Source organism: Amyelois transitella, chromosome 17 (assembly GCF_032362555.1).
Source record: "Amyelois transitella isolate CPQ chromosome 17, ilAmyTran1.1, whole genome shotgun sequence".
Taxonomy (NCBI): Eukaryota; Metazoa; Arthropoda; class Insecta; order Lepidoptera; family Pyralidae; genus Amyelois; species Amyelois transitella.
This window is the reverse complement of record NC_083520.1, coordinates 4,662,977-4,687,517: the sequence shown is the minus strand read 5'-3', so window position 1 is coordinate 4,687,517 and position 24,541 is coordinate 4,662,977. Positions and strand designations below refer to the sequence as shown.

General features: G+C 32.6%; 1 protein-coding gene across 3 annotated transcripts in view; it reads right to left on the bottom strand.

The window, feature by feature from the left end:
- The window catches only part of LOC106143348 (rap1 GTPase-activating protein 1), a 241,744-nt gene that overhangs the window by 149,589 nt on the left and 67,614 nt on the right, over positions 1 to 24,541 (bottom strand). For 2 of the 3 annotated variants that reach the window (XM_060948789.1, XM_060948792.1), the window contains exon 1: positions 167 to 371. The exons of the other annotated variant lie outside the window; for it this stretch is intronic. Coding sequence is in view for 1 of the 2 variants with exons in the window: in XM_060948792.1 (XP_060804775.1) it covers positions 167 to 192 (26 nt within the window). In the remaining variant the exon portion in view is untranslated. Of the gene's footprint in view, positions 1 to 166; positions 372 to 24,541 lie in introns of those variants that run through there. 3 annotated transcript variants of the gene reach the window in all.

The window sequence follows — 24,541 nt, the reverse complement described above, 5'->3', positions numbered from 1 at the left end:
AAGTGGCACATCAACTGACTGATAAGCATAAATTTGATAAACAATAGAATAAAATAATGTGAATGGATGAATTATCAATATATAATGAAACAACACTACGCCACCACCCAATTTACATACAAACAATATTGAAATTTGAACTTATTAATGAATAATCTTAACTGACCTGTTAAATACGCTGACGATAACCATAGTAAAATCCAACTACTTGAAGAGTCACAAATACAACAGTATATTAACACGTAAGAGTCATAGAAAACAGGCACATTTCCACAAAATGCACATCTTTCTCATAAATGTCACATCGACTATTTTGTTCGATACAATGAACGGTCACATTGCAACGTCGAACACAACCGCACTCCACGACAGACTGCGGACGACTGAGCCTCTGATTGGTCGACCCAAGCAGCGTGGAGATGCAGTGTAGCGCGTGCGCATGCATTTTTGTTGCTTGCATCCATCGAACCAACTTCAAAATTTGAACGGATTGTTGTTAGTTGTTAACCGGTTGGCAAAAAAAAGTTCAAATGTGTTTGGGAGAAAATATGTTTGAGTTTTTATGGTTGTAGTTAAGATTATGAGTGGGCTAATGTTTGTGTTATTCGTTTCTGGTACTGGTTACCAAATATTGTATACTGAAACATTTATTTTATGTTTAGTTATAAAAGTAGTTGAATGTGACAGTTCAAGTTGCAGACAGTTTAAGGTTTTAAAGAAGCACTTCGAATGAATGAGAACTACTTATTAACAGCCAGTTAAATTCATTGCACCAACAAAGCGAAGTATTTGCATTTAGCATGGACATACAAATGGGTATGCACGTTATATAAATCCCTTAGGTGGTAGCACAAATTCTGCTAGCCTACATTTCAAGCCTGGCAGACGCAAGGGTGACATTTGTCAACGTTAGTCACCGCATTTACCGATGCCACACTACACGCCTCTTTACTCGAGACTCGGGGCTTCGCATACTAATGTAGCTTATCAGACAGGGCATATCCATCATTGCATTAACAATGTGCAAATGTGTTGACATTAGACTTACATGCAGCAGCTTTTGTTTACCTACAGAATCAATAAAATTTGTGAAAAAAATTTAGATAAAAAATTCATTAGTTTTCAATGAAACATTCTTCATTCATAAAGTTTAAGTACCTACCTAGGTATCATGAGTAAAAAAATATAATCAGTGTAATAAAATCCTTTTTTTTTTTCAATAACGCTTTCTCTCTCATCACTTTACAAAAATATTACAGCAAATATATTTCTATTAATTAACTAAAAAAAGTCAGAGTAAACTTTAAGCTCTTACCAGGTGAAGATTGATCGATGATATTCCGCTATGTGTTCAATAATTATTTTTTGAGAATCAATAAAATCAATCAATAAGTAGGTCCTAATTACCTAGTTGAATCGATATAAGTGCATGCTTACCTTTTTCAATGAACAGGTAGCTGATAATTATTTCTAATAAAATACAAACAAATCGTACAAAACGACCACCTACTCGCCTTTTTTGGTTTTAATAGTTCCACCTGCTTGTTTAATGATTGGTATCCTAATATTGATGAAGGTGACTGATAATAATATATTTTAATAGTCTAATATATCGTCAGCTTAAAGTACAAATAACTAATGAGATGGCATGCTCAAAATGTCCAAATTGCCCAATAAGTTATTGTAAATACAGAAAAAGGACTGCAGCGGTTTTTATTATTTTAGACTACGCTCGTTTGTGATTATTCATTAATTTTGATCTGATTTTGATAAAACTTAAAAAGTATGTAGGATCTGTTAATATAAATCTTTATGACTTAGTTCTGGAGCATCAACTTTGACATCGCAAAACATTATGGTAAACACATACATTCAGAGTAATTAGAGCCCCTCAATTTTCTCCCAGAGGGAAAAGATGAGATGTTATCGAGAAGTAAAGGGTGAGTGGCGCCCTGCGGCGAGCGAAACGGGGTCACTGTGCTAGTACGACCACCTGTGTCGGAGGCCCTAGATGCAATTCCGAACGCGTTAATTAGGACGATAAATATACAAAAGGCATTTTTTTTAATTGACCCCATCCGGGGTTTAGACTTTTTGTTGTACACTACACATAGCAGTGGAGATTTTTTTTAAAGTTAAAAACTTTTTGATAAATGGTGTTAGAAAGACGGAATTTTTTTTTGAGATGTGTACCATTTTTCATTATTTTTGTTGAAGTTTTCACTTTATCAGGTATTTTAAGATAACTAAGTCATCTAGGGATAGTGGCCTTCAAGTCTAGTGACATTGGCACTACCTTGCTCGTAAGGGATAAAGACGTGATTTGTGAAACTGTTCAAATCAGTGTAAGGATGTCACTGTACGGTACCTCGGATTTAAACCAGCATATTAAGTAGGTACATATTTCTGTGCAATGTATCAAAATAAACATCGATAAATGCTTTGCGAAGAATGCGCACAAAAACCAAAAATTCAACTATAATAATGATATTAATTTTTGACATAAAGGTAAGTAAATAATACATTACATATATATATTACTCTTTAATTCCTTGAGTAATCCAATGAATATAATTGTCGACCACTGATCTTGATAACCGAATAATAAGGATCGTATTCGCAACAGAAAAAAAAAACAAATATCGATACAATTTCACGTCAGAGTAACAGTATAAGTATAAAGAATGTTCTCTGTCCAGTCACGTAGCGGTTCTGGCGAGAGTATAAAGTAAACGGTAGGTGTATTGAAGCTATTGATTACGGATTAGATACGCGAATTGAGACGCCGCAGTAAGTCATGTTCAATCTTAGTTTGTATTGAGATTGAGTAGGGTTGCCTCTAAGGAAAATAAGATTTTACATAAATAAATAAAAAGATCTTAGTACGTGAACAGAAATCCGATGAAAAACGTCAGTTCGAAAATAGTAAAAGTGTGTAAATAAGGAATAACACCTTTTTTTTACACAGTATTTTTGGTTTACCTACCGTTTCAATTTAACAACTCGTATGTAGAATTTCTTTGAGCTTCATACTGGTATGGATTCCGATTATAGAATTTATTGAATGAGTTTTTCTTAATGACTTGCGATTCTTCTTTTATGTGATGTGAAATAACTTTTAGATAACAACCTGTCCCTCAACTCCAAATGTCAATTACATAACTAAACCATAAAGCTGATAGGCGCTTTAACGGTTAATTTAAAAAAATCCGAACCCAACTTAAGCCAAATTACCTACTTACAACGAACATCGTCAATATTGTCACAATATAAAAATAAAACTTACAAGTTTCTCGGTATTTTCAGTACCAACGAAGTCTGCATACAGTATAATTACTTCCAAAAAGAAGGTCTTTTATGTGCTTTACCGTCCATTAGTGAAGGGCAAGGACCTCCGTTGAAAGACCCCGAGTTAGGTTTCCTTCACAAAGGCCCCGTGAGGGTCGGTATGCTGCTTGACCTATAATTAACTCGTTCTAATCGCAGAACTTACGACTTTGGAAAGTTTCTTTTATTGTAACAGCTTCCTTTCCGTTAGTTTCTCATCACACTTACCTGGAACAAACAATTTGAAAATTTTAATTTTGATAAAAATTGTTGAAAAAAATTTAGATGAAAAATTTATAGAAAAAACACAGTTGTTTATTTATAGGCGTGTGGGTCCCGGCACAAATAGAAAAAAGAATAGGACCACTCCATCTCTTTCCCATAGTTGTCGTAAAAGGCAACTCAGGGATAGGCTTATAAACTTGGGATTCTTATTTTAGGCGACAGGATAGCGACCTGTCACTATTTGAATCTCAATTCTATCATTAAGGCAAACAGCTGAACGTGAGCTATAAGTATTTTTAGGACCGTTGGCTATGTCTACCCCGCAAGAAATATAGACGTAATTATATGTATGTATGTTTATTTTTATAACTTTTACTATAATGCATAAATCCTCTATTATCTTAAATATATTGTCTGATTTTGAATGTTCATTATATAGTTCCAACACCAAACAATTTATGTGATACATCGGTAGACTTTAGAACGCGTTTGCAACTGTCTTTGGTTGTCCCAACATTTTATTTACACGATTTTGCGGTATACAGTAATTAATCTGAATTTGTTCTTTCTACAAATGATTTATTATGTAATTCGAATCAAATACTCATAATGCACTACTGAAATTAGCCAAATCATTAGCATTTCGTCCGGTTTTCGCATGCGGTCCACCTTATCAATTGTTATAACTAGTTGCTTCTAAATCACGTTTCATCTCAGTGTTTCCGATGAGAGCCGTTTCGAGTTTGACCGGGTAATTTGCATGTGCCATCTGTTTTAGGTTTTGGGTTTAGTGTGTGAAATAACTGTTTGATTTTGGCTTTGCAAATTATGGGGCTCGATTTATGAGTGTGTGAAGAAATACATATATTTTTGTTATACGTAATTCTACGTCGTAACGTAAGTGTGAAAGATTGCGTAAATTGCGAAGTATATGTGTATATTTGTTACTTCTTCAGCAATAAGTACTTATTGGATTAGAATAAGATTTACAGTGTAATTTGGAACTACCAACGTACTACTACTAAAACTTATAGGATTAAAATAAAATTTACAATGTAATTTATATCAGAGATATATACTCTCATCTTTGCCTCCAGATTGTAAGTACCCTCCACCACTATCCTTTAAGGCCACGAATCTGCCGCACGAATTCCGAAATTCTTTGACTACGATTGGAACGAGCTTAAATTGAACGAATATTTTACCTTCTGTATTATACTCGTAAAATGAAGTAACAAGAACTTGAGATACTTAATGAAAGCAATGATTAGGCCATTAAGCTAAAGTTGGCCTTTAAGTTTTATACTATGTTTACTCCTAAAAACAAAGACGTAAGTATGTAGGTACAAATTGAATTAGAAGTCATCTAACTAAGTCTAGGGCATTACCTTTATACTTTTCAGGTTCACAGTTCAATTCTCCAAAACCATTAATGATGTATCGAAGTCACGAACAACTTTCAGCTAATGCTAACTTTCTAAAAGCAATTTACAACTCAGCGATAGCAAGAAATTTGAAACAATCCCTTGTGGCCTTTAAGTAAATTCTATGCCGACATAAATCAATAAATTTTCACTTCTACACACAGCTTAATAATCGGAAAATTTCATAAATGATGATTCTACATTTATTTTACCGATAACTCTATGAAATATTTAAAAAAAATTCTCGTTATGACCTCCTTCTTCTATAGAAAATCAGTCATCGAATTTGACAGTTGTCCAATTCCAATAAATAGTTATGTATATTAAATGCTCAAAAACGATAAATATTACACTTCTCAATAAAATGACATAACGTGAAGAAGCTTAACATAGAATAGGTATAAATAAGTTATCAATCGTACTTTGTAAAACTAATAAGAAATAGGTCTTTTAATCCGTTCGTAATATTAAATAGATTAAAGTGAAAGTGAGTCAACAGATGCCCTAAGCAAATTCCTAGATTGAATGCTGTATTCGTACAGATTTCATTGTAAGACTAAGCAAAGGATTTCTCTGCTCATTGGGCTGGAATAGAATTTGAAGACTGAAGAATTCTTTAAAGTATTTTTGAAGCGTTCGGATAATATTTTTATGAGTACGACACGACACTATTGAAATTCAGTATTGCTGTGAATTTAGTTCAATTTGAATATAAAGAAATCACCCACGTCTCCGTTCGCATGAAACTATTTTTTTTATGAAGATCTATTCTCTTAGGAATTTAAAAAATCGTCCATCGATTCTCTTTGACGCTGCTTAATGAACATGTTCATATTAAATTAGTACTTATAAATATTGTTATCGAACCCTTCGTCCGCGTAAAAAACACACTTTGTCCTTTTCGGTACTTTTGCATTCATAATATTGGTATATATTTTTATACTTTGATATTGCAATACCTCTCTCTCTTTCTCATTTTCGCGTGTTCCCGGTTGCACTTTCCACAGAAGTATTTCGGGCCCGGGGACCGCCTTCTGACTTTTCCTGATAATATTTTATCAGGCCAAAGTTTTTACGACCGGCCACCTGCCAGACACTTGCCAATGCGATTCGTTGCAAAAGTTGTAAGTGCTTGTTCCCTTAGTCGCCTTTTACCAATCCATGTAAAATGGATGAATGCTTCAATTCTAAAGTACCGGGAACCACATGATATTTGGTATTGCTATACCAACAAATATGATATGCTTTTAAAACTTAAAGAACAAGTAAAAATTCAATTACTACTTTTAAGTAAAGAATATGTTTAATTCCTACACAAATTACACGAAGGGTTCTTTAGTTAAGTTTAACCTTATTTATATCTTTACTAGACATTATTAGCCAAAAGTAGTTTAAACAAACAATCGACGATCAAAGAGTGCGACTGTTACATTAACTGCTGGTTAATTTGAAGTTATGGCTGTGTTTTCGATTGAAACTTTGATTAAACGTAACCTCATTTAGTTCTAATCGACTCCTGTTATTACAAAGCCGACTGCCGACTTAGAATTTCACAGTCGGTTTTGCTGTTAACAATCGAGTAATAGTGATGCTATTCGTTGTTTTAATTACATACATACACAAAATAACAGGTTTTTACCGGAGGGGTAGGCAAAGGCTATAATCTTTCCATTAGCCATGATCTCTGCATACCTACTTCTTTTGCTTCATCTTTTGTTTTATCGTTTATATTTATACTATAAATAATTGCGAAAGTTTGTTAGTAGTTAGTAGTACTATATTTGTGTTACTACACACACCTTGTGTTGTTACAAAAATATTCCTTAAAGCAATATAAAAAATAATTACTTAGTATTATATCCAGTCAAGTTTGTATACAGCAGAGCAAACTTATAAAGACTCTGAATATAAATTCAAAACTGATCCCGTTAATTTGATACTGACCGTATTAAAGTATTTTAGTAAAAAGGGTGATTCTTTCAATGACTTGGCTCGCTTGGACAATAGTTTTTCTACCCAGTAGCTGTAAGATGTTTCTCACAAACAACAATGGGACACAAAAGGATGCTGTTATTCACACAGTTAACTCTTTATTATATTTTACTGTTTACTGTTAATCCGAGCATAGATAGCGCCACAGGGTGTTTGGTCTTTTTAAAGATTTGGAAAAGGAAAGATGTGGTCTCTGCCCCTCCCTGCCTCTGTCCCTGGAAAAGAGGCGTGATTTTATGTAGGTATGTATAAGTTTTACTATTAGATTTCTATAATTATTGGTTTTGAAAAATATGTGTGGATCAATATTTTACTTTTATAGTAGATAGGTCTTGCAATAAATGTTTTATTTATTTCTCTCTTCACTCTTCATACTATATATTAAGTATAAATAGATGTAATAGTGTGTGTGCGTGTGTATCTGTTTGTACGTTGCTTTTTTATGTGAAAGCCACTTAACCGATCACATAGTTGACATTTGGCGACATACATATAGGTAGTGTGAAGTACGGAGAAGGACATAGAATACTATTCACGCGGGCGGACCCGCGGGCGAAAGCCGCGAAAGAAGAAAAGAAAAATGTAATAGGTATTTATTTTATTCTTATCCGAAATTTAAAACATATAAATGGTGATCATAAAAAATGTCATATCAACCGTTCACGAGTCGCTGTAAAAAACACACGCTGTAGAATCCAAGATCTGGTTCACAAAGCAAGGTGGCCCGAGACAAGTGTATAACAAAGCTTACAAAGGGGACAAAACCGAAACAACGACGTAATAAACCCACCCTTACATCTCCTGAGAAAGGTCATCGACCTTCTTCGTACCCTTAACACTGTGTGAAGTTGACATCTTGAATATTGATCAATAGAAGAGATCGCTCCGGAAACCAGTTTACAATAAATATTTATTTATTTCGAACATTTATTTGAGACAAACCAAATGGGGTGGTATATTAAAAAGTCTTAAAGAAAACATTCGAAATAAATAACAAATCGATAATATAAGAAGAATAAAAAAAATTTTTAATCTGTGTGAGTATCAGTATAATGACGACGGAATTAATACTAACTTAATGGTAATGGCGAGGAAAATGGAAAACTATGAAGGAAGTCCTGGTCATAAAAAGGAAAAAAAACTAATGGATGGTATTGTAACGTTCTTTTTAACGTTAGATTTATCCTCCGATACTGAAATAACTACAATTTTTATGCAAAGACATAAAAAAAAAACACAATATACTTATTACCTAACAACACTAACCCCATAACGACATTCTTACCCTTTCTTCTTATACAAAAGATGAAATGGTCGGCGTTAAACGAAATAGTGTCATACAATGGCAAAGAATTCTTTGTGGTTCTTCAATAAGTCTTTTACGGGATTTAAGTCAGTTGTGACTTTTTTCTTGGCCATGTAAGTAATGATTTGAGACCTATGGTCTATTATGCCTTTTTAACTGTTAAGTTACCTTAAATATTTTTTTAATTTCAGTCTTTTCACCATAGGTTTAGCTGACAGAAATAAAATACATAAGCATTAAATCCTCTTTTTAATTATAATATTAAGTTTTTTATTTATTAAAAAGAGGATTTATAAGAGAGAGAAATGAATAAAGCCTGCTACTGCGGCGCTTTAAATTATCGAAATAGCTTACATGATATTAGGAAAATATTCCCACGTTTTTAATCGACGGGAACAACAAAACTGTCGTCAATGGCACTTAGTTCGAGTACCATACTTAAAGAAATTTTCAAATTTCGAAGCACCTCTGGCGAACTGGCTGGTGTTAAAACTGTCATACTAAAACAATTTTGTTGAAATTTCGAAGCACCTTTGTAATGCTGGCTGGTGTTAAAACCGTCTATATAATATTTAGTTTTCAATCACAATAGCTGTATGCGTATAATTAGAAAACTCGTCGATTCGATGTAACACTGATAAGGTATCGGGTAACACTGACCAGACCACCTTTTTATAGGATCGAGGGATTGTCCAGAAATGAAAGAGAATTAGGGTTGTGCCCTTTTGTAGTCATGCTAGGCAGGGCTTTTATTATAATATATTAAAAAAGAGATTACAAGGGTTTTGCACTCGAGTGAACCAATGTGTGTAACGTATAAAGATTTGCAATAGTAATGGGATTAGACACGATTTGAATTTAAAAATCCATGGTAATAAAATAAAAGTAATGATTTGTAATAAAGTTTGTAAGAAAGTAATGGTAATGTTAAAAGTTACAGCAATGTTTTTTTAAGGCTTTGTAAGATTTTTTTTTGTCAATGTGAAAATAATAAATATGTCGCTTAACGTTTTTTTCAAATACATCAGTAGTACCATTTAATAGGCTGACTTCAAAGAACTCTGACTTAATGATGAAATACAGAGAATGTCTAAAATAATTTTTTGTGGCATTCTAACACAATCTTAGTCACATACCTAGGCGTTAAAAATAAGGCCACAAATGAAACAACCAAAACATGCATTTACATATTGAGTAATTTTAAGACTTTGAAATGATTTACATAATCAGAGAAACCAACCGTAAAAAACATTGTGAAGAGTTTTGGGGTGCGATAAATAATTCAAAAAGGGTTTGTTCATGAGCATTTTTTAAATACCTTAACACCCGTTGTTAAGGTTTATAATGTTAGCAATAGTTAACATGAAAGATTTTTGATAATATCAGCGGTCAATGACCGATCGACAGTTCAGATTATATTTTGAGGTGTTAATTTATGTTTTATTTGAAATAGAATGGACTTTTCAATAGCAATAAAATTTATCTCACGTATTTATAACCAAAGAGCCACAAAAATTGCACGATGTAGATATTTTTTAATTCAGTAAGCTAGAAAAAATAAAAATTTAATAGTGTAAAACAAAAAAACCCAACTGGGTAAAAGCAATAATAATATAATATTGCGTTGCGCAGTCGGATAAAATTCATGACTTGGATTTTATATGCCAAACAAGTGTTGGCTTAGCAATCATCTTTAGGACTGTATTTGAATGAAATTTTATAGAAATCTTTCTAAATAACATGACACAATATGGGCTGACGCTATAGGAAATACTTAATAACATTTAAGCAAAGAAGCAACGCAAAAAACCCTGCCTATTCACAAGGTGATAAAAATAATGTGAAAAATACGATGGCAATAAAAAAGGCTATAATTTCTCTAATACTTTACAGTTGGCCCAAATTGTAAGGTCGACATTTTTATAGAGCGATAAAATACGAACACACGTCCTGTTAAATGGAAGGACTCGATCATGAGTGAAGCTTTTAATTGGCGAACGTCAATATGAGTTTGTTTAATTAGTTGTGGGACATCTTTTATTAACATTTAATCTCGTTTTTTATTAACTGTACCTAATTGGTGAAACAAATAGTTTGACTGTTTTTAATAAACTTCAAGGTAATTATTTGTATTGACCAAAAATAAGATAGTAATAAAATTTAAATAATTGCAACAGGTATGAAGATCAATAACTTAGTATATTTAGTTCACTATAAACTTATTTTTTGTAAAAAAGGTATGATAAAAGACCGTGATCATTACTTTAATAAGAAAATAAAAGCGTACATGAATATACCAATCCGAAAAGTAAGCAACGTGATCCAATTCTTTCTATCTAATACACTCGCAAACCGTCAAAAAACACCAATAAATTTTTTTTTTCATAAATAAACACATTGGAAGTTACGATTCTATATAGATATGGTTATAAGTAAAGGCAGGTTTAGAAATAGGCACTTTCATCTCCAGCGTTTCGTAACATCAAAGTCAAGGTAATGCGGGCAAGGAAGGCTACGCCACCACATAGTGCGAACTGCTGAAAACTGGATGATTTTTTAATTATTAATGACTAGCTTTTTTGCGGGGCTTTCACCCGTAAGAAATTTCCCTGAAACATTCTGAAGGTTTTGTTTAACTCTGTGTGAAACATCATCATACATCGTCGAGCAGTTTTTGAGTTTAATCGTTACAATGAAATTAAAAAAAACATTATAATTTTTATAACGATGGTGTCATGTCAGTTCTCACGGGAGAAAATTATGTCACAAATAGGTGAAAGCTTAAAAATATTGTAGATTTAATGATGTTCACAATAGGGAAAGTATTATATTTTTTTTCAGTAAAATACTCATTGGCATCATGGAATTCAAATTTGCAATGAAAATACTGATGAATTTTAATTTGTATTTCGAAATACGAAAAGCAATGCTATTTGACCAGGACAAAATCAAAAAGTATAATCTTCAACCTATCTTAAAAATCATGACTTTAATAAAACAGTCACAACTCTAGAACGTACTCTATCAAACCGTTTCATTTCCAAGAGTTTATGTCTGTGACATCATCGTCGTTATTAATTCAGCTCGAAAGGTCAGTATTTCTACTGCAGAATTTTAGGTCTTTCATTTCTTCAAAAAATTGGCTTTTCGATTCGACATTTTTTTAGGTTTTAGCTGGATAAATTATAAAATAAGGATTCAACAGTTACTCTTGCACAGTACTGAATAATCAGTTCAAAATGTTAACAATTTAAATAAGAATGAATCACATCACGCATGAGATTTGTAAATATGAAGAAAAAACTCAGTAATGTGGATTTTTTCAATCAAGAACGAAGTACTTCCATTTCATAATTTAGAAAAAAAGATTTACAATAACAATTATCAAAAAGGGTGATTCGATACTGCGTGTCGAAATATATTTAAAAATGTTATCCATTGTAAATTCCACAATACGCCCTTAAAAGTACAAATTTTAATTTAGAATTCAAGTATCTGTATTCGAATTTTGGAACACGCGTTCGACAAAATTAATTAGTTACATCAATCACTGCATGAATACGTTATGGGATCGGCCCACTGGTTACAAAAAGACCAACAGTGAGCCTGTCAAAAATAAATGTAACGTGATGCGACTATTGTACAACCCTTCCATTGTAAAATAATTATGGTAAGAGTATTCCACTATATCAATGAGGTTCCGTACGAGTATAAAAAAAGTGTTAATACAATTAAATACTCGAGCATATATAGTATAGCATATATTACTTTACACATAGCATTCACCTGCGGCTCTGCCTATGTGTAAAGTAAGTGACATCTAATTTTCTGTACTTCACAATATATGCAGTATGCAAAATTTGTATAATATTAGTATTGATGTAAAACATAAAGCATTTTTTAATTCAAATTAAAGACTCTATAATGTCTGTGCCACTAAAAGTTTATGTTTATTTTTGTTTGATTTTTTTTATACAATTGTATGTATAAAATTGTAAAACTACAACTCCAAATGGATCTGTGTCTGTGTGTGTGATCTGTGGATGTTCATTAAAATAAAATTATATTATGGGTTCAACTAAGAAAGGGACCCCAAAAATGCAGTTGGTTTTTTTTTTTACAATTTCAGCATTGTACCAGTGTATGTGATGTCTCCCGGCACAGCCTGGGCGGGGTTATTGGTAACAATATTTTGAAAGTGCCATTTCACTGCATATGGAATTTTTATATGGTGACGGGTCGCTTAACGAACTGGAGAGTAAATTAATTTGATTCAGAAGTTCATCATAGGTAATTTGTTTCAATATTTTTGAATTGACCAACTGTATGTATTCTACCTATATGGAAAGTGTCGTGCCTATTTATTGGAACGTACAATTTATTAAATGCTCTTCAATGAATATCTGTAATGTGTATAAATATAAATAGACTCGAATACTTAAATGTAAATAAAACTAATTTGGCTGTCATTAATGGAATCGAGGGCAACTAGAAAATATATTGACATATATTTTTAAGAATAAGGAACTACATTTATTTTTTGTTCTTCCTCCTGGCTTTATAAACACTAAACTAATTAATTTAACGAAAATAATAACAAGAAATGACGTCACTGATTCATAATTTATTAACGCAACACAAAAGTCAACCCCTCGAATTTTCACTTCTTTGGCGACAATTGACAATGCGCTACCTACATTCATCATTGATAGAGCAAGATCCCAGAGCCGTAAGACACAACTTATTTTCTAAAGAATGGATCTTTCGATTCTCAGTAGTCTTTCATGTACTTTTAATACCTGCATGTTTGTGAGACTTGCCCGGTGACACCTGCGCAGGTACCAGGCGAGAAAGGTAACTAAAAATCACAGTTACTTAACTTAAATTTTAATGACTGATTTTTATATATATTTCATAGACTATTACTCTGAAGTCATATCAGAGAAGTCAGACGCTTTCCATGCGCCAAAACTTTTGTCAGACGCTTTAAAGCTCTATCAAAAAAAAATTAACTTAATTTATTTTTAAATGTCTGACTTTTATATATGTTATTCAGATAACTATTACGAAGTTGTATTAAATCAGTCAGACAGTTTGTAATGACCAAACACCCCTTAAACACAAGAATTACTCGGCCTCGAGTATGAGCGCGATAGCACAATGCGCATGCGCGTCAGAGTAAAATATCTAATATTTGAAAAGTACTTACTGTTTTCAATTTCATATTTTTGCATATCTATTCAAATACGATGAAATTTATAATTAAAATAATAATTAATCATTTTTAAAATAATATAATATATTGCATATAAATAGGGGAAAATGATTTTTTTTGTAGCAATAGCCTTTCAAAAAGAATGATTTTTATTTTATTTAAAAAAATATACCTATTATAATAATTTCAATAATAAAATAATTAATTATGATTAATCAATTGAATAATTATTTTATTGTCTCTTTATCATCTTCATCATCAAAATAATCATTTGAATTTTCATCATTTATTAAATCTCTATACTGTCCACTCAAGTCATCGTCCTCATCATCAGTTAGATTGTCGTTGCTGGCAGAATTTTCCGTAAAAATAAAATCATAAACAATTAAAAAATAGTACAGTTATAGTAAACCTATAACTTATAAATATAAGTGAAAGGCGACTAAGGGATAGGCTTACAAACTTGGGATTCTTTTTTAGGCGATGGGCGAGCAACCTATCACTATTTGAATCTCAATTCTATCATTAAGCCAAATAGCTGAACGTGGCCATTTAGTCTTTTCAAGACTGTTGGCTCTGTCTACCCCGCAAGGGATATAGACGTGACCATATGTATGTAGTCTACTTTAATTTCGACACCACCGCAACGGCTTCGATGGTCCAGTGGTTAGCGCGTGAGACTGAAGTTGGCGGTCCGAGTTCGAGTCCCAACAATAACAAGATATTATTAATTTTTATTAAAAATGTTTTTTTTTTGTGTTGTTTGAGTATTTATTAAAAAAACTGAAATCAAAATACTACATATAATCATACGGTAAAAATATTTTGTCTGTACATTTAATATTTTGACTGAAACAAATAGAGAATTTAAAAAAAAAAAATCATTTTCCCCTATTTATGCAGGTATTAAAAGTACATGAACTAACTAACTGATGATGAGGACGATGACTTGAGTGGACAGTATAGAGATTTAATAAATGATGAAAATTCAAATGATTATTTTGATGATGAAAATGATAAAGAGACAATAAAATAATTATTCAATTGATTAATCATAATTAATTATTTTATTATTGAAATTATTATAATAGGTATATTTTTTTAAATAAAATAAAAATCATTCTTTTTGAAAGGCTATTGCTACAAAAAAAATCATTTTCCCCTATTTATATGCAATATATTATATTATTTTAAAAATGATTAATTATTATTTTAATTATAAATTTCATCGTATTTGAATAGATATGCAAAAATATGAAATTGAAAACAGTAAGTACTTTTCAAATATTAGATATTTTACTCTGACGCGCATGCGCATTGTGCTATCGCGCTCATACTTGAGGCTGAGTAATTCTTGTGTTTAAAGGGTGTTTGGTCATTACAAACTGTCTGACTGATTTAATACAACTTTGTAATAGTTATCTGAATAACATATATAAAAGTCAGACATTTAAAAATAAATTAAGTTAATTTTTTTTTGATAGAGCTTTAAAGCGTCTGACAAAAGTTCTGGCGCATGGAAATCGTCTGACTTCTCTGATATGACTTCAGAGTAATAGTCTATAAAATATATATAAAAATCAGTCATAAAAATTTAAGTTAAGTAACTGTGATTTTTAGTTACCTTTCTCGCCTGGTACCTGCGCAGGTGTCACCGGGCAAGTCTCACAAACATGCAGGTATTAAAAGTACATGAAAGACTACTGAGAATCGAAAGATCCATTCTTTAGAAAATAAGTTGTGTCTTACGGCTCTGGGATCTTGGACTATGACATCATGATTTACATATGCATATATAAAATGTATGAATCTGACAGCAATCTATCATTTGTTGACAATAGTCACGCGCCCCACTCGCGGCCTTAACCGACTGCAAAAATAAAGTATTGTTAGTCGAAGTTCACTATATTGAGTAACAATTTTTGATTGAGATATTTGATCGATGGTTGATTTAGCGATGATTGCGTGATCGATTTATCACTTTCAGTTTATTTTAGGTTGGTTTTGTGTTTAAAATCGGTACAGGATTACAAAAACTATTGTATGTTTTCGCTTTAATGAAAAATAAAAACGATTCTTAAATATAATGCCACCAGATTTTAATATTATTTCTCCTGCAACGTTAAGTACAGCAGTAATGATTTAAAAATGGCACAATAAATTTTAGGCCCATGCAGTTGAAGTCTTTAATAAATCTAAATTTATCAAGACATTATTTGACTAATGAATCCTGAACATCACTTAAAAGCACCTTAATTTAGTTCACGAGCATGGGTGGATTACAAAAGCGAAATTTCAGAAAATGTAGATGCATTTCTCCATTCGCCTGCTCGGCTCAGGTTTTTGCGATAAAGCAAAATTTAATTTTCCTCTGCCTAAATGTTCGTATCAGAAGAACGGGCGAAATTCATTGCAGGGGAATCGTATTGGGAAATTTAAATGACAAACGGGGGTCTGGATCAAAACATATTCCAAAATGTGAAACCAACGTATATATATTACAGGCAGATATGGAATTAGTGTACTCAAATTTATTTTTCATTCTCAAATATTTTTGTTTATGTTGTTTATAAATTATATTTCCCCCAAATAATAATACAGAAAATATAAACAATAATAGTGGGCACGACACATTAACATTGTCATAACGCATCGCGCATACATTTGGCTAACAACTACGGCTAACAATGATGCGCAGGCGCATTTTTATTTAAAAAAAATCTCATTTGCATGTGTCATTTGTTGGACGTCTCGTCGGTGACAATAGAATCGTTTTTAGAAATTCCCTCCAGTGAATCGCATTCTGATTATGTAATGAGTTTCGATTGACTATAAAAAATCTTGTCCTTGTTCAACTTTTCTTTTGAGTTACGCGAATTGATGAAGTGAGTGTATCTTTGGAACATTTTGATTTTTTGAAGACCTTCACTAAAATAAACTTGTGATATAACATGTTATAATTAAAGAATTTGTCGGAGTGACTTAAAAACACCCAACACACCGTATTGAATATTGCGATACTACTCGTAATACCCAATTATAGATTGCTAATAGGTAGACCGATCAGATCAAATATCCATCAAAATATTATTTACATTCTGTCTCTAAGGAATCCCGACCTATGAAGCCAATATCAATCAGAAATACGCAAAAGACGGAATGATAAATGAAATAGGGAGTGAAAGAGATAATATTATAACGTCAAGATAATTCATCGTCATTTTCATTCTGTCCGTGCTAATAATGAGTACAAGACATCTAAACTTTATCTGTAATAAAGCGATCCGATCTTATTTTATACCATAGGTAAGAGACTGAAAACGTGATAAGTATGTTTTAATCAAGATTTATTTTACAATACTTACTCAAAATTATTTCTAACGAAACTTCATAGTTGCAACCCTACCAGTTTATCGAATAAATCGTTTGCTTATTTTATCGATGTTATTCTTAGGGGTGCGCGTTAGAAAGGGGCCGATCGGAATAAAATTTTGACTTTGGAACACCTGCAGATTTAACTCCGCAATTAAAAATAAAAAGAATAACAACTGATTGCGTTGAAATCAAAGGCATTTGATACAACAAACCTATGCAATCAAATTGTAACCTTTGTTAGGGTTGTGAGAAAAAAAACCCGGTATTAAAAAGGAGTTGTTAATTTCCACGGATTTGCATAGCTTTGTTTCGTTTGATGTAATTGTTTCGGTGAATTGTTTAAGAATCTCTTGTTGGAGATTTAAGTCTTTTTTAAAAGAATAATACAGTTAATGCGTAATACTATGGGAACAGAAGTATTGAAGGATCGTCGGAATTGTTTTTTTTTTTTTATTGATTCGACGTAAAATCGTATAAAGAAAATGAAGTTAATAAGGATGAGGCAGAAATAATTTCAACCACATTGATTATTTCATGCAAGGCTGTTGCTGTTGGTTTTGGATACTTCTTACATTACAACACTATAATTCTACACATCCAATTGTCAGGCAATTGTGCACGTTTCCTCGCAATATATTTTATATCCGATATTTATACCCTTATATCAGTATAACATGACATGAATAAAAAGGGTCATCGGAATGTACAAGAGCACTTACAGTCCAACAAAGGGACTCTCTTACATTTTACATCTAATTCAGCATGCAATACTGTGCAAATATTATGTTTGTAAACCTATAACCGGTTTGTCCGACTCAATATCATGTTTTGGGTACAAAACTTTTCTATTTCAAATTGTACAAGCATTTGCTATTTATTAATACTATATAACAACTTTGAGATCTGTTAAATTGCATGTTTCGATACTTCACTATGTTCGTATGATAGTAAAGGACAAAATACTTAATTTAACAATAAACTCGGTTTTAATTTCAAACCCTCTCGGCACGTCATGACTAATTATCGGAATATCATTGAAGTATATGCAAACGTCATTATTCGTAAAGCTTTAACTTGGCTTTCTGTAAAAATTTCACGTCTAGTTCCCTTACGGAGCAGATTAAGCTGATTGGCAACAATAGTCACAAGACCCTTCAAGGACCACATTTAGTTTCATGATCAAAATGACATAGATAGTGACAGGTTAAAGGTGAAAGTTTCAATATTTTAAAGTTAAGCTGTCTTAAAACCAAACCATTTGCTTTGTAAGTTAACAGCGCATGGGCGCTATCCCTTTATCTCCAATTTCCACCCGCGGCTAAACCGCAGCCTTACCCAAACACCGATACAAAAAGGATTATTTGCACAGATATCTGTTTGAAGCCCTTTTCGTGTTTTTTTGTATTTTTTTTTTCTTCTTGTTTGCCATTTCACCGTTGATTTGTTTGCTAGCCGCAAACAGGGCAAGCAATGAATAAAATGAAGTACCACCAATCTGCATAAAATTGTTGTTTGTTTGGTATTCGGCCGAAAAGGGCTTGGAATGTATTAGTGTTTATTAGATTTGCATACACAATTGTGTTACTATTTCATTAGGATTGTGCGCTAAATTTAAATTAAGTTGATCTAGGGTACAAGTAAGAGGACAGCTAATGTAGGTATTTTTGGAAATAATGTACCTCTGTGTGAGTACCTAACAATTTTATATTTTTATTATGAAATACAAAATAAAACATTTTTGTGCACTGGTTGTTTACAGAATGAAAAAGAAAAAAAAAACACGTTAGTGCGAAATTTATGTTCTGTAAAAAGGAAGTTTAAAAATGGAACAATTTTTATTCACGTCACCGGAACGCACGAGCCAAACCGATAGTGTTAAATTAATCGTCCGTAAAAATTGTACATAATCGTAAATAAAGAAGCACAATATCAACAAAGGCTGTCCAATGAACAATAATAGTGTGAGTGTGACACTTCTGAATCAAACCCCTTTTGCTCTAAGCTGAAGTAATAAATCTGCTCCAAATAGGCATTTGCCGCTCATATTTCTGTATTGGATAAAGGTCGTCGCAAACGATTCGCTTTGCGGTATCCTACTTCCAGTACTATTGTCACAAACATTAAGATAGAAAAATTTGTTCATACACTCATCATCATCACCTGTAATTAATTATATTGTAATAATTTGTGTTTTAGGGTCCTCACAAATAGCCCAAAAACAGGTTGAAAATGGAGTGTAAATGCAGAAATACTTCAAGGAGATACCATAACTTCAGAACTTTTTATTTTTTGGAAGGCACCTTCCAACTTTTTGATTTGAGAAGGGCAATTTAAGGGACAATGACAATGAAAATTATAACCAAAGATTGATTATAGCCATACCACATTCTTACGTAAGTACTTAAATAAACGGGAAACGGAACTACAAGAACAATAAAAGTATTTCACGCACCATAGTATCGCACCAGTAAATAAAAAGTCGCTGTCATAATAAAACCGTCATAGTGTCTGGACACAGACAATAAGCACACGTCTTATTAAATTAAAAAGAAAATAAACTGGAACGTTTGAAACGAAAATGGAACGCGGATTCTTATTTCAAAACGGGTAAAGATATGTTTTGTGTGAACGATGCTTTAGACATTTTGAAATTGGAACGTTTTTGCCAAGACCCCACCGGAAAGGGATGATTGCCACGTGCCTTGCCATCCAGGTGGGTGTGATTTTTTTTGGTCGGTACGAATTATATACCAAACGGAAACGTATAAAAACTTGTCAAATCCCTGCAGTGTTATCTTCGTCCTAATTAAATTATACTCATAGCTCCCTAATATTATTATATATTAACCGGGTTTATCGGCGTAATCGATTACAACGTTTTTTTTTTCAACAAAACTAAGTTCTTCCAATATCCATAAACAATGAAGATGAAGATGATATTTTAATGTAGGTAGTTGTTTAATATCCTTTTTAGATACTTACAGACTTTTTATGGATTCTATAAACTTCTCTCATTTCAGTTAAATTTGAAAGTAAAAGACGAAGTGTTTTTTTTTTCAACTTTTAATTTAAGTATTATAAAATTTAAGTAATAAAATAATACTTATACAATACCTATAATTCACCATTATGTAAACATTACTAATATACAAATACTAAACTAATAATAAGATCTACATTTCTAATGATAAACATAAAATTATATTATTGTATAATAACCACGTTTGGTGTAATTTTAAGCACTAATAGTAAAGATAGAAGTAGTTGGTTTTATTTAGCCTTAAAATTGCCAACGTAGTTTTGTAAGTGGTACTTTAAATTCATTATTCAGAATACTGCACAGTATAGTTAGGACTTTATAAAATATGCAAATAAAAATTTTAAACAATTTAAATTTAAAACTAAATGGAATCTTTTCTCTGAGAACACGGCATTTCAGCAACTTAAGGAATTAGGTATTTTTTAATTTAATTTTTTATTCTAATCTTCTATAACGAGTACAATTAATCATATTGGAACATGTCTTTCGACAAAATGATTAGAGCGTACAACGTAATAATTTTCACACAAAAAATACTTTCTTACAACAGATGTGAATATTAATAAGACTCCTTGCTTAATGATCCCAAGCAGTCCATTTCTTCGTTCCGCTCACTTTGTTACAACTCGTTAAAACGTAACGCGAAATTGGTTTTTGGACAAATTGATGTACCCCGGTCTATTCTGTCCTGACCTTTAAATTGAATGGGTATTCTTAACTCCGTTATAACACCAATACTGCGTAGTATCATATTTTTTAAATGACTTTTTTTTAAGGTTTTATTGTATGCATACATATAATCACGTAGGTATATGTCCCTTGTGGAGTAGACAGAGCCAACATTCTGGTAAAGGTCAATTGGCTACGTTTAGCTGTTGGCTTAGTGATATAATATATGTATTTTTAACTTTTTAACCTATCATTCACGACTTATATTAAGTTGAAGTATCAGCGCCCTATCTATACAACACCATATTATAAAACTCATTATTTGTCTAGGTAAAACTTCCTTGGTTCAATAATATTGTGAGAAGTGTATTAAATTTAGAGGAACTGTTCCCTGAAATTATGTTTTCATCCATTGTGCTCCCGAGCTGATTCTGTTTATTTCAAGCTATAACAATATGAAATAACGCGCCTTAGATACGGCCATTGTTATTGTGACACAATTCTATTAATTTTGCCAATTCGGTTACAATTGCCAGTTGTTCTTGTAACAGCCTAAGCCACAAAAATAATGAAAGATAAAAGGTGTTCATTCGCAAAAGATTACTGATTCATCTTTTTTAACTTTTTAACAAAACCACGTACCTCTGTCGGATTTGAGTCGCATGTAATGATCTTACGATAGGGAATCGTAGTTATGGGGAATCCAGGCTCTTATTTAGAAAGTAAATAGGGACAAAGCAAGCCGATTACGACGTTCAATTTGTGACGATATGTTACGGGAATACACGAAGAAAGTGACTACACAGGATTAAACAAATACATCTAGGTGAAGGTACTTACCTGTAAATACAAACGTCGGCCATTATATTTCTAATTCTGAATATTATTTTCTATCTTGACCCGGATGAAGATCGAACCCAGGGCCCGGGAACATAAGTCTTAGCAGCAAGAACTTTTTAGCTTCGGCAAAGGCTTAGTACCTACCTAATAGGTACTCCTACCAAAGAATTTTAACTGGTACTGCATTGATGAAGTAGGCAGTATTCTTTACTTGTTATCCAAGATGAATGAGTATTTGATAAAGAAGTGTTACCCTTTCGTCCTCTCATTATTTTACCACAAGGCTCTCCCGGCAACTGACACACTATCACTGTCACCTAATTAGTTCATCTAATTATACTCAACATTGTTTGCCTCGTGTAAGTGGATTACGCGTTATGCTCCAGAGACGAACACTAGGAGACAGCGGCGATCGGGAATACGATCCCAATGCATAGAAGATGTGCGTTTAAGACGTATAGAATTAGGCCAATAAGAAGTAGACCTAGAGTGAGACCATGGAAAATTCAACGTTACATAAAATCACGCCGGCTGAATTTACATCTTTCCACTTGCCACGATCTGTGCATACTTCCTTTGCTTCATCCACATTCATAACTCGGAAAGTCGGCAGTTCTGCGTACTCATGATCTGACCCTTTGCCAGGACGTCCCTAAGTTAATTAAAATACATTCGTCTTGGCTTTCCCACTCCGACCTTTCCCTCCACACTCTCCTTGTATTTCTGCTTAGTCAACCTGCTGTCATTCATCCTCTCCACATGAACAAACCATCTTAATATACCCTTTTCTATTCCTGTGGAAATAGAAAAGGGAATTTGGGAAAATCATCTTTTAGTGCACCTCTATACCATTTAGGTAAGGTTACCTAGCATAGGTATGCTAATTTTCAAATCCCTTAAAGTAGTTTGGGCTGTGCGTTGGTACACTCATGTCAATCAATCAGTTCTTCCTATTTACAGTTAATCTTTAAAAAAAAATAAGCCGAAACCTTGGAGCAATAACTATTTTAGCCATACAAAATCAGTTGTGCCAAGTTTTTGTTAGATGGCGTTAGTGTTTCTATGTACGCCATCTATTGTGTATAATTAAAACTAATAATATCTTGATAGAGTGCCATCTCGTGAACAATATGTAAACTAAAATGTCTTACGCAGGATTTTCAATTAATCAATATTTTTGATGATAAAATAGATGGCGTTGTTATCACGTATCATACTGAAATTTTTGTTGTCCTAATTTCAATCTGCCTGTTAAATGATTATTTATTTTTTATTATCTTGTCTGTCTGTTTCTTTCTTGAACAGGAGCAACAAGTCATTATACATACCAATGTCTGTGTATGGGTTAGGTTCACCTGCCAGGTCTACCGGGAAGTCAGCACTTCGTGTAAAAACCCTATACCCAAAATCGTGGTCATGGGTATCCCGGGATCTTCAAGATTATGATTAGCTTTCGTTAGCAGGTATGACAATTTACATTAAGTAGGTACTGAATGTAAAATTATTAAACTTAAGTAGTTGTCTTACTACTGCGCACATTTCACGTTTCAGTAAATTGTTAGTAACTACCTAGATTGCCAATCTTTCAAGACTGCTGGCTCTGTCTACTCCGCAAAGGACATAGTCGTGATTATAAAAATATGAGTGAACGAATCTAGTTTATCTGCCATTACTAAATGTATAGGGTAGCTACCTAAATTTAGTTGTCCCGAGATAAAAGCAATTAGACATACACTGTGGCCAACGAAAACCTCAATGTTTACTTTCTACACCCTCAGTAGACACTGACCTTTTGAGGGTAGAATCCATTATAATGAAACTGTATGGGGAAGCCGTGTAAACAGTATTGTATTACATATCAGGTTTTGGCAGTTTAAATCCCCTGGCTTTTACCTAACTTACTCGGTTTTATTCTATAAAACTGTTTTGTAAAGCCCAAAATTGTTCTACTCTAAGATATTTAATTACAAATGGAAGTATACCTAGCTGCAGAAAAAAAATTGTTTTTCGTAAATAATTGAGTTTCAAAGATATACCATCGTGAAAAGAATTAAACAATCTAAAGACCTAAAGAATACGATTGCGACCTATAGAAAATGAGATTGGTATCATAATCAAACAAATTTGAGGTAGGTAAGCAGAGATACGAACTACTTACTTAGTTTAGTGCCTTTTCTAATCAAAGTTTATACATATACAAATATTTTACTTTGTCAATATAGTTAATGTCAATGTTTACCCCCAATAATTCCTTTTGTCGTTTGCGACAAAGGTATTACCTGTCAAAACCATCCTCTCGTTACATCGTCACTTTATCCCCAAGGCTGTGAAATATCGCTTACAAGAAAATATATATTTAAATCGACCAGCCTCACAAGACACCTTACTTAAAACAACATAGGCATATAATAGTCTAAACACTACCGTTTGCGAAAACAACACGGTTCTAAATATAATGGTGCTATTATAACAAGCCAAGTTCGTATTATTTGATACCAAGAACTAGGACTAGGGAATATTGAAATGTGAGCATCAATTTGAGTAGAATAATGATTGTACAAAAGCCCCGTCTGGCTGATTAAATTTATTCGTTTCCTAGTTAATTATTTAAGGAGTAAAGTTGACACAGTTAGTTGTGCCAGAAGGGCTGTAATGGAATTGCCTAAGTTGCATAGCCATGAGCAAAAAGAAAATTATACTTTCTTTACTGCGATCGATCAGTAAATCAATCAATTTGTTGGGAGAGTAAAAAATATTTTTTACTTTTTTCTATTTTGATCATTTCCTTAGTCTTTAAAAATTTATTTTGTCACTGGAAAAAGCTCATCAAGGAACTAAGCGATGAGATGATTATGATTTTTATACAGATCTTAGTCTAATAAAACGTCCTTCCTCTTTTCTAGCTCTGTCGCTATTTTTTATCCTATTTTGTTTTATCTAGACGTGAAGGCAACAATATGAAACACCTATGCTTATTAAAATTAGTATGGAATTAGATATTAATGTATATTTCAGATGTCGATTAAGAAATTCTCAAACTATTCGCTAGTTTCCATTGGCCAATGCCTCCGCCCACGGATTCGTTAAAAGTCCGCAGTAGGAGTTTTAATTAAAAGTTTCACAAAAGA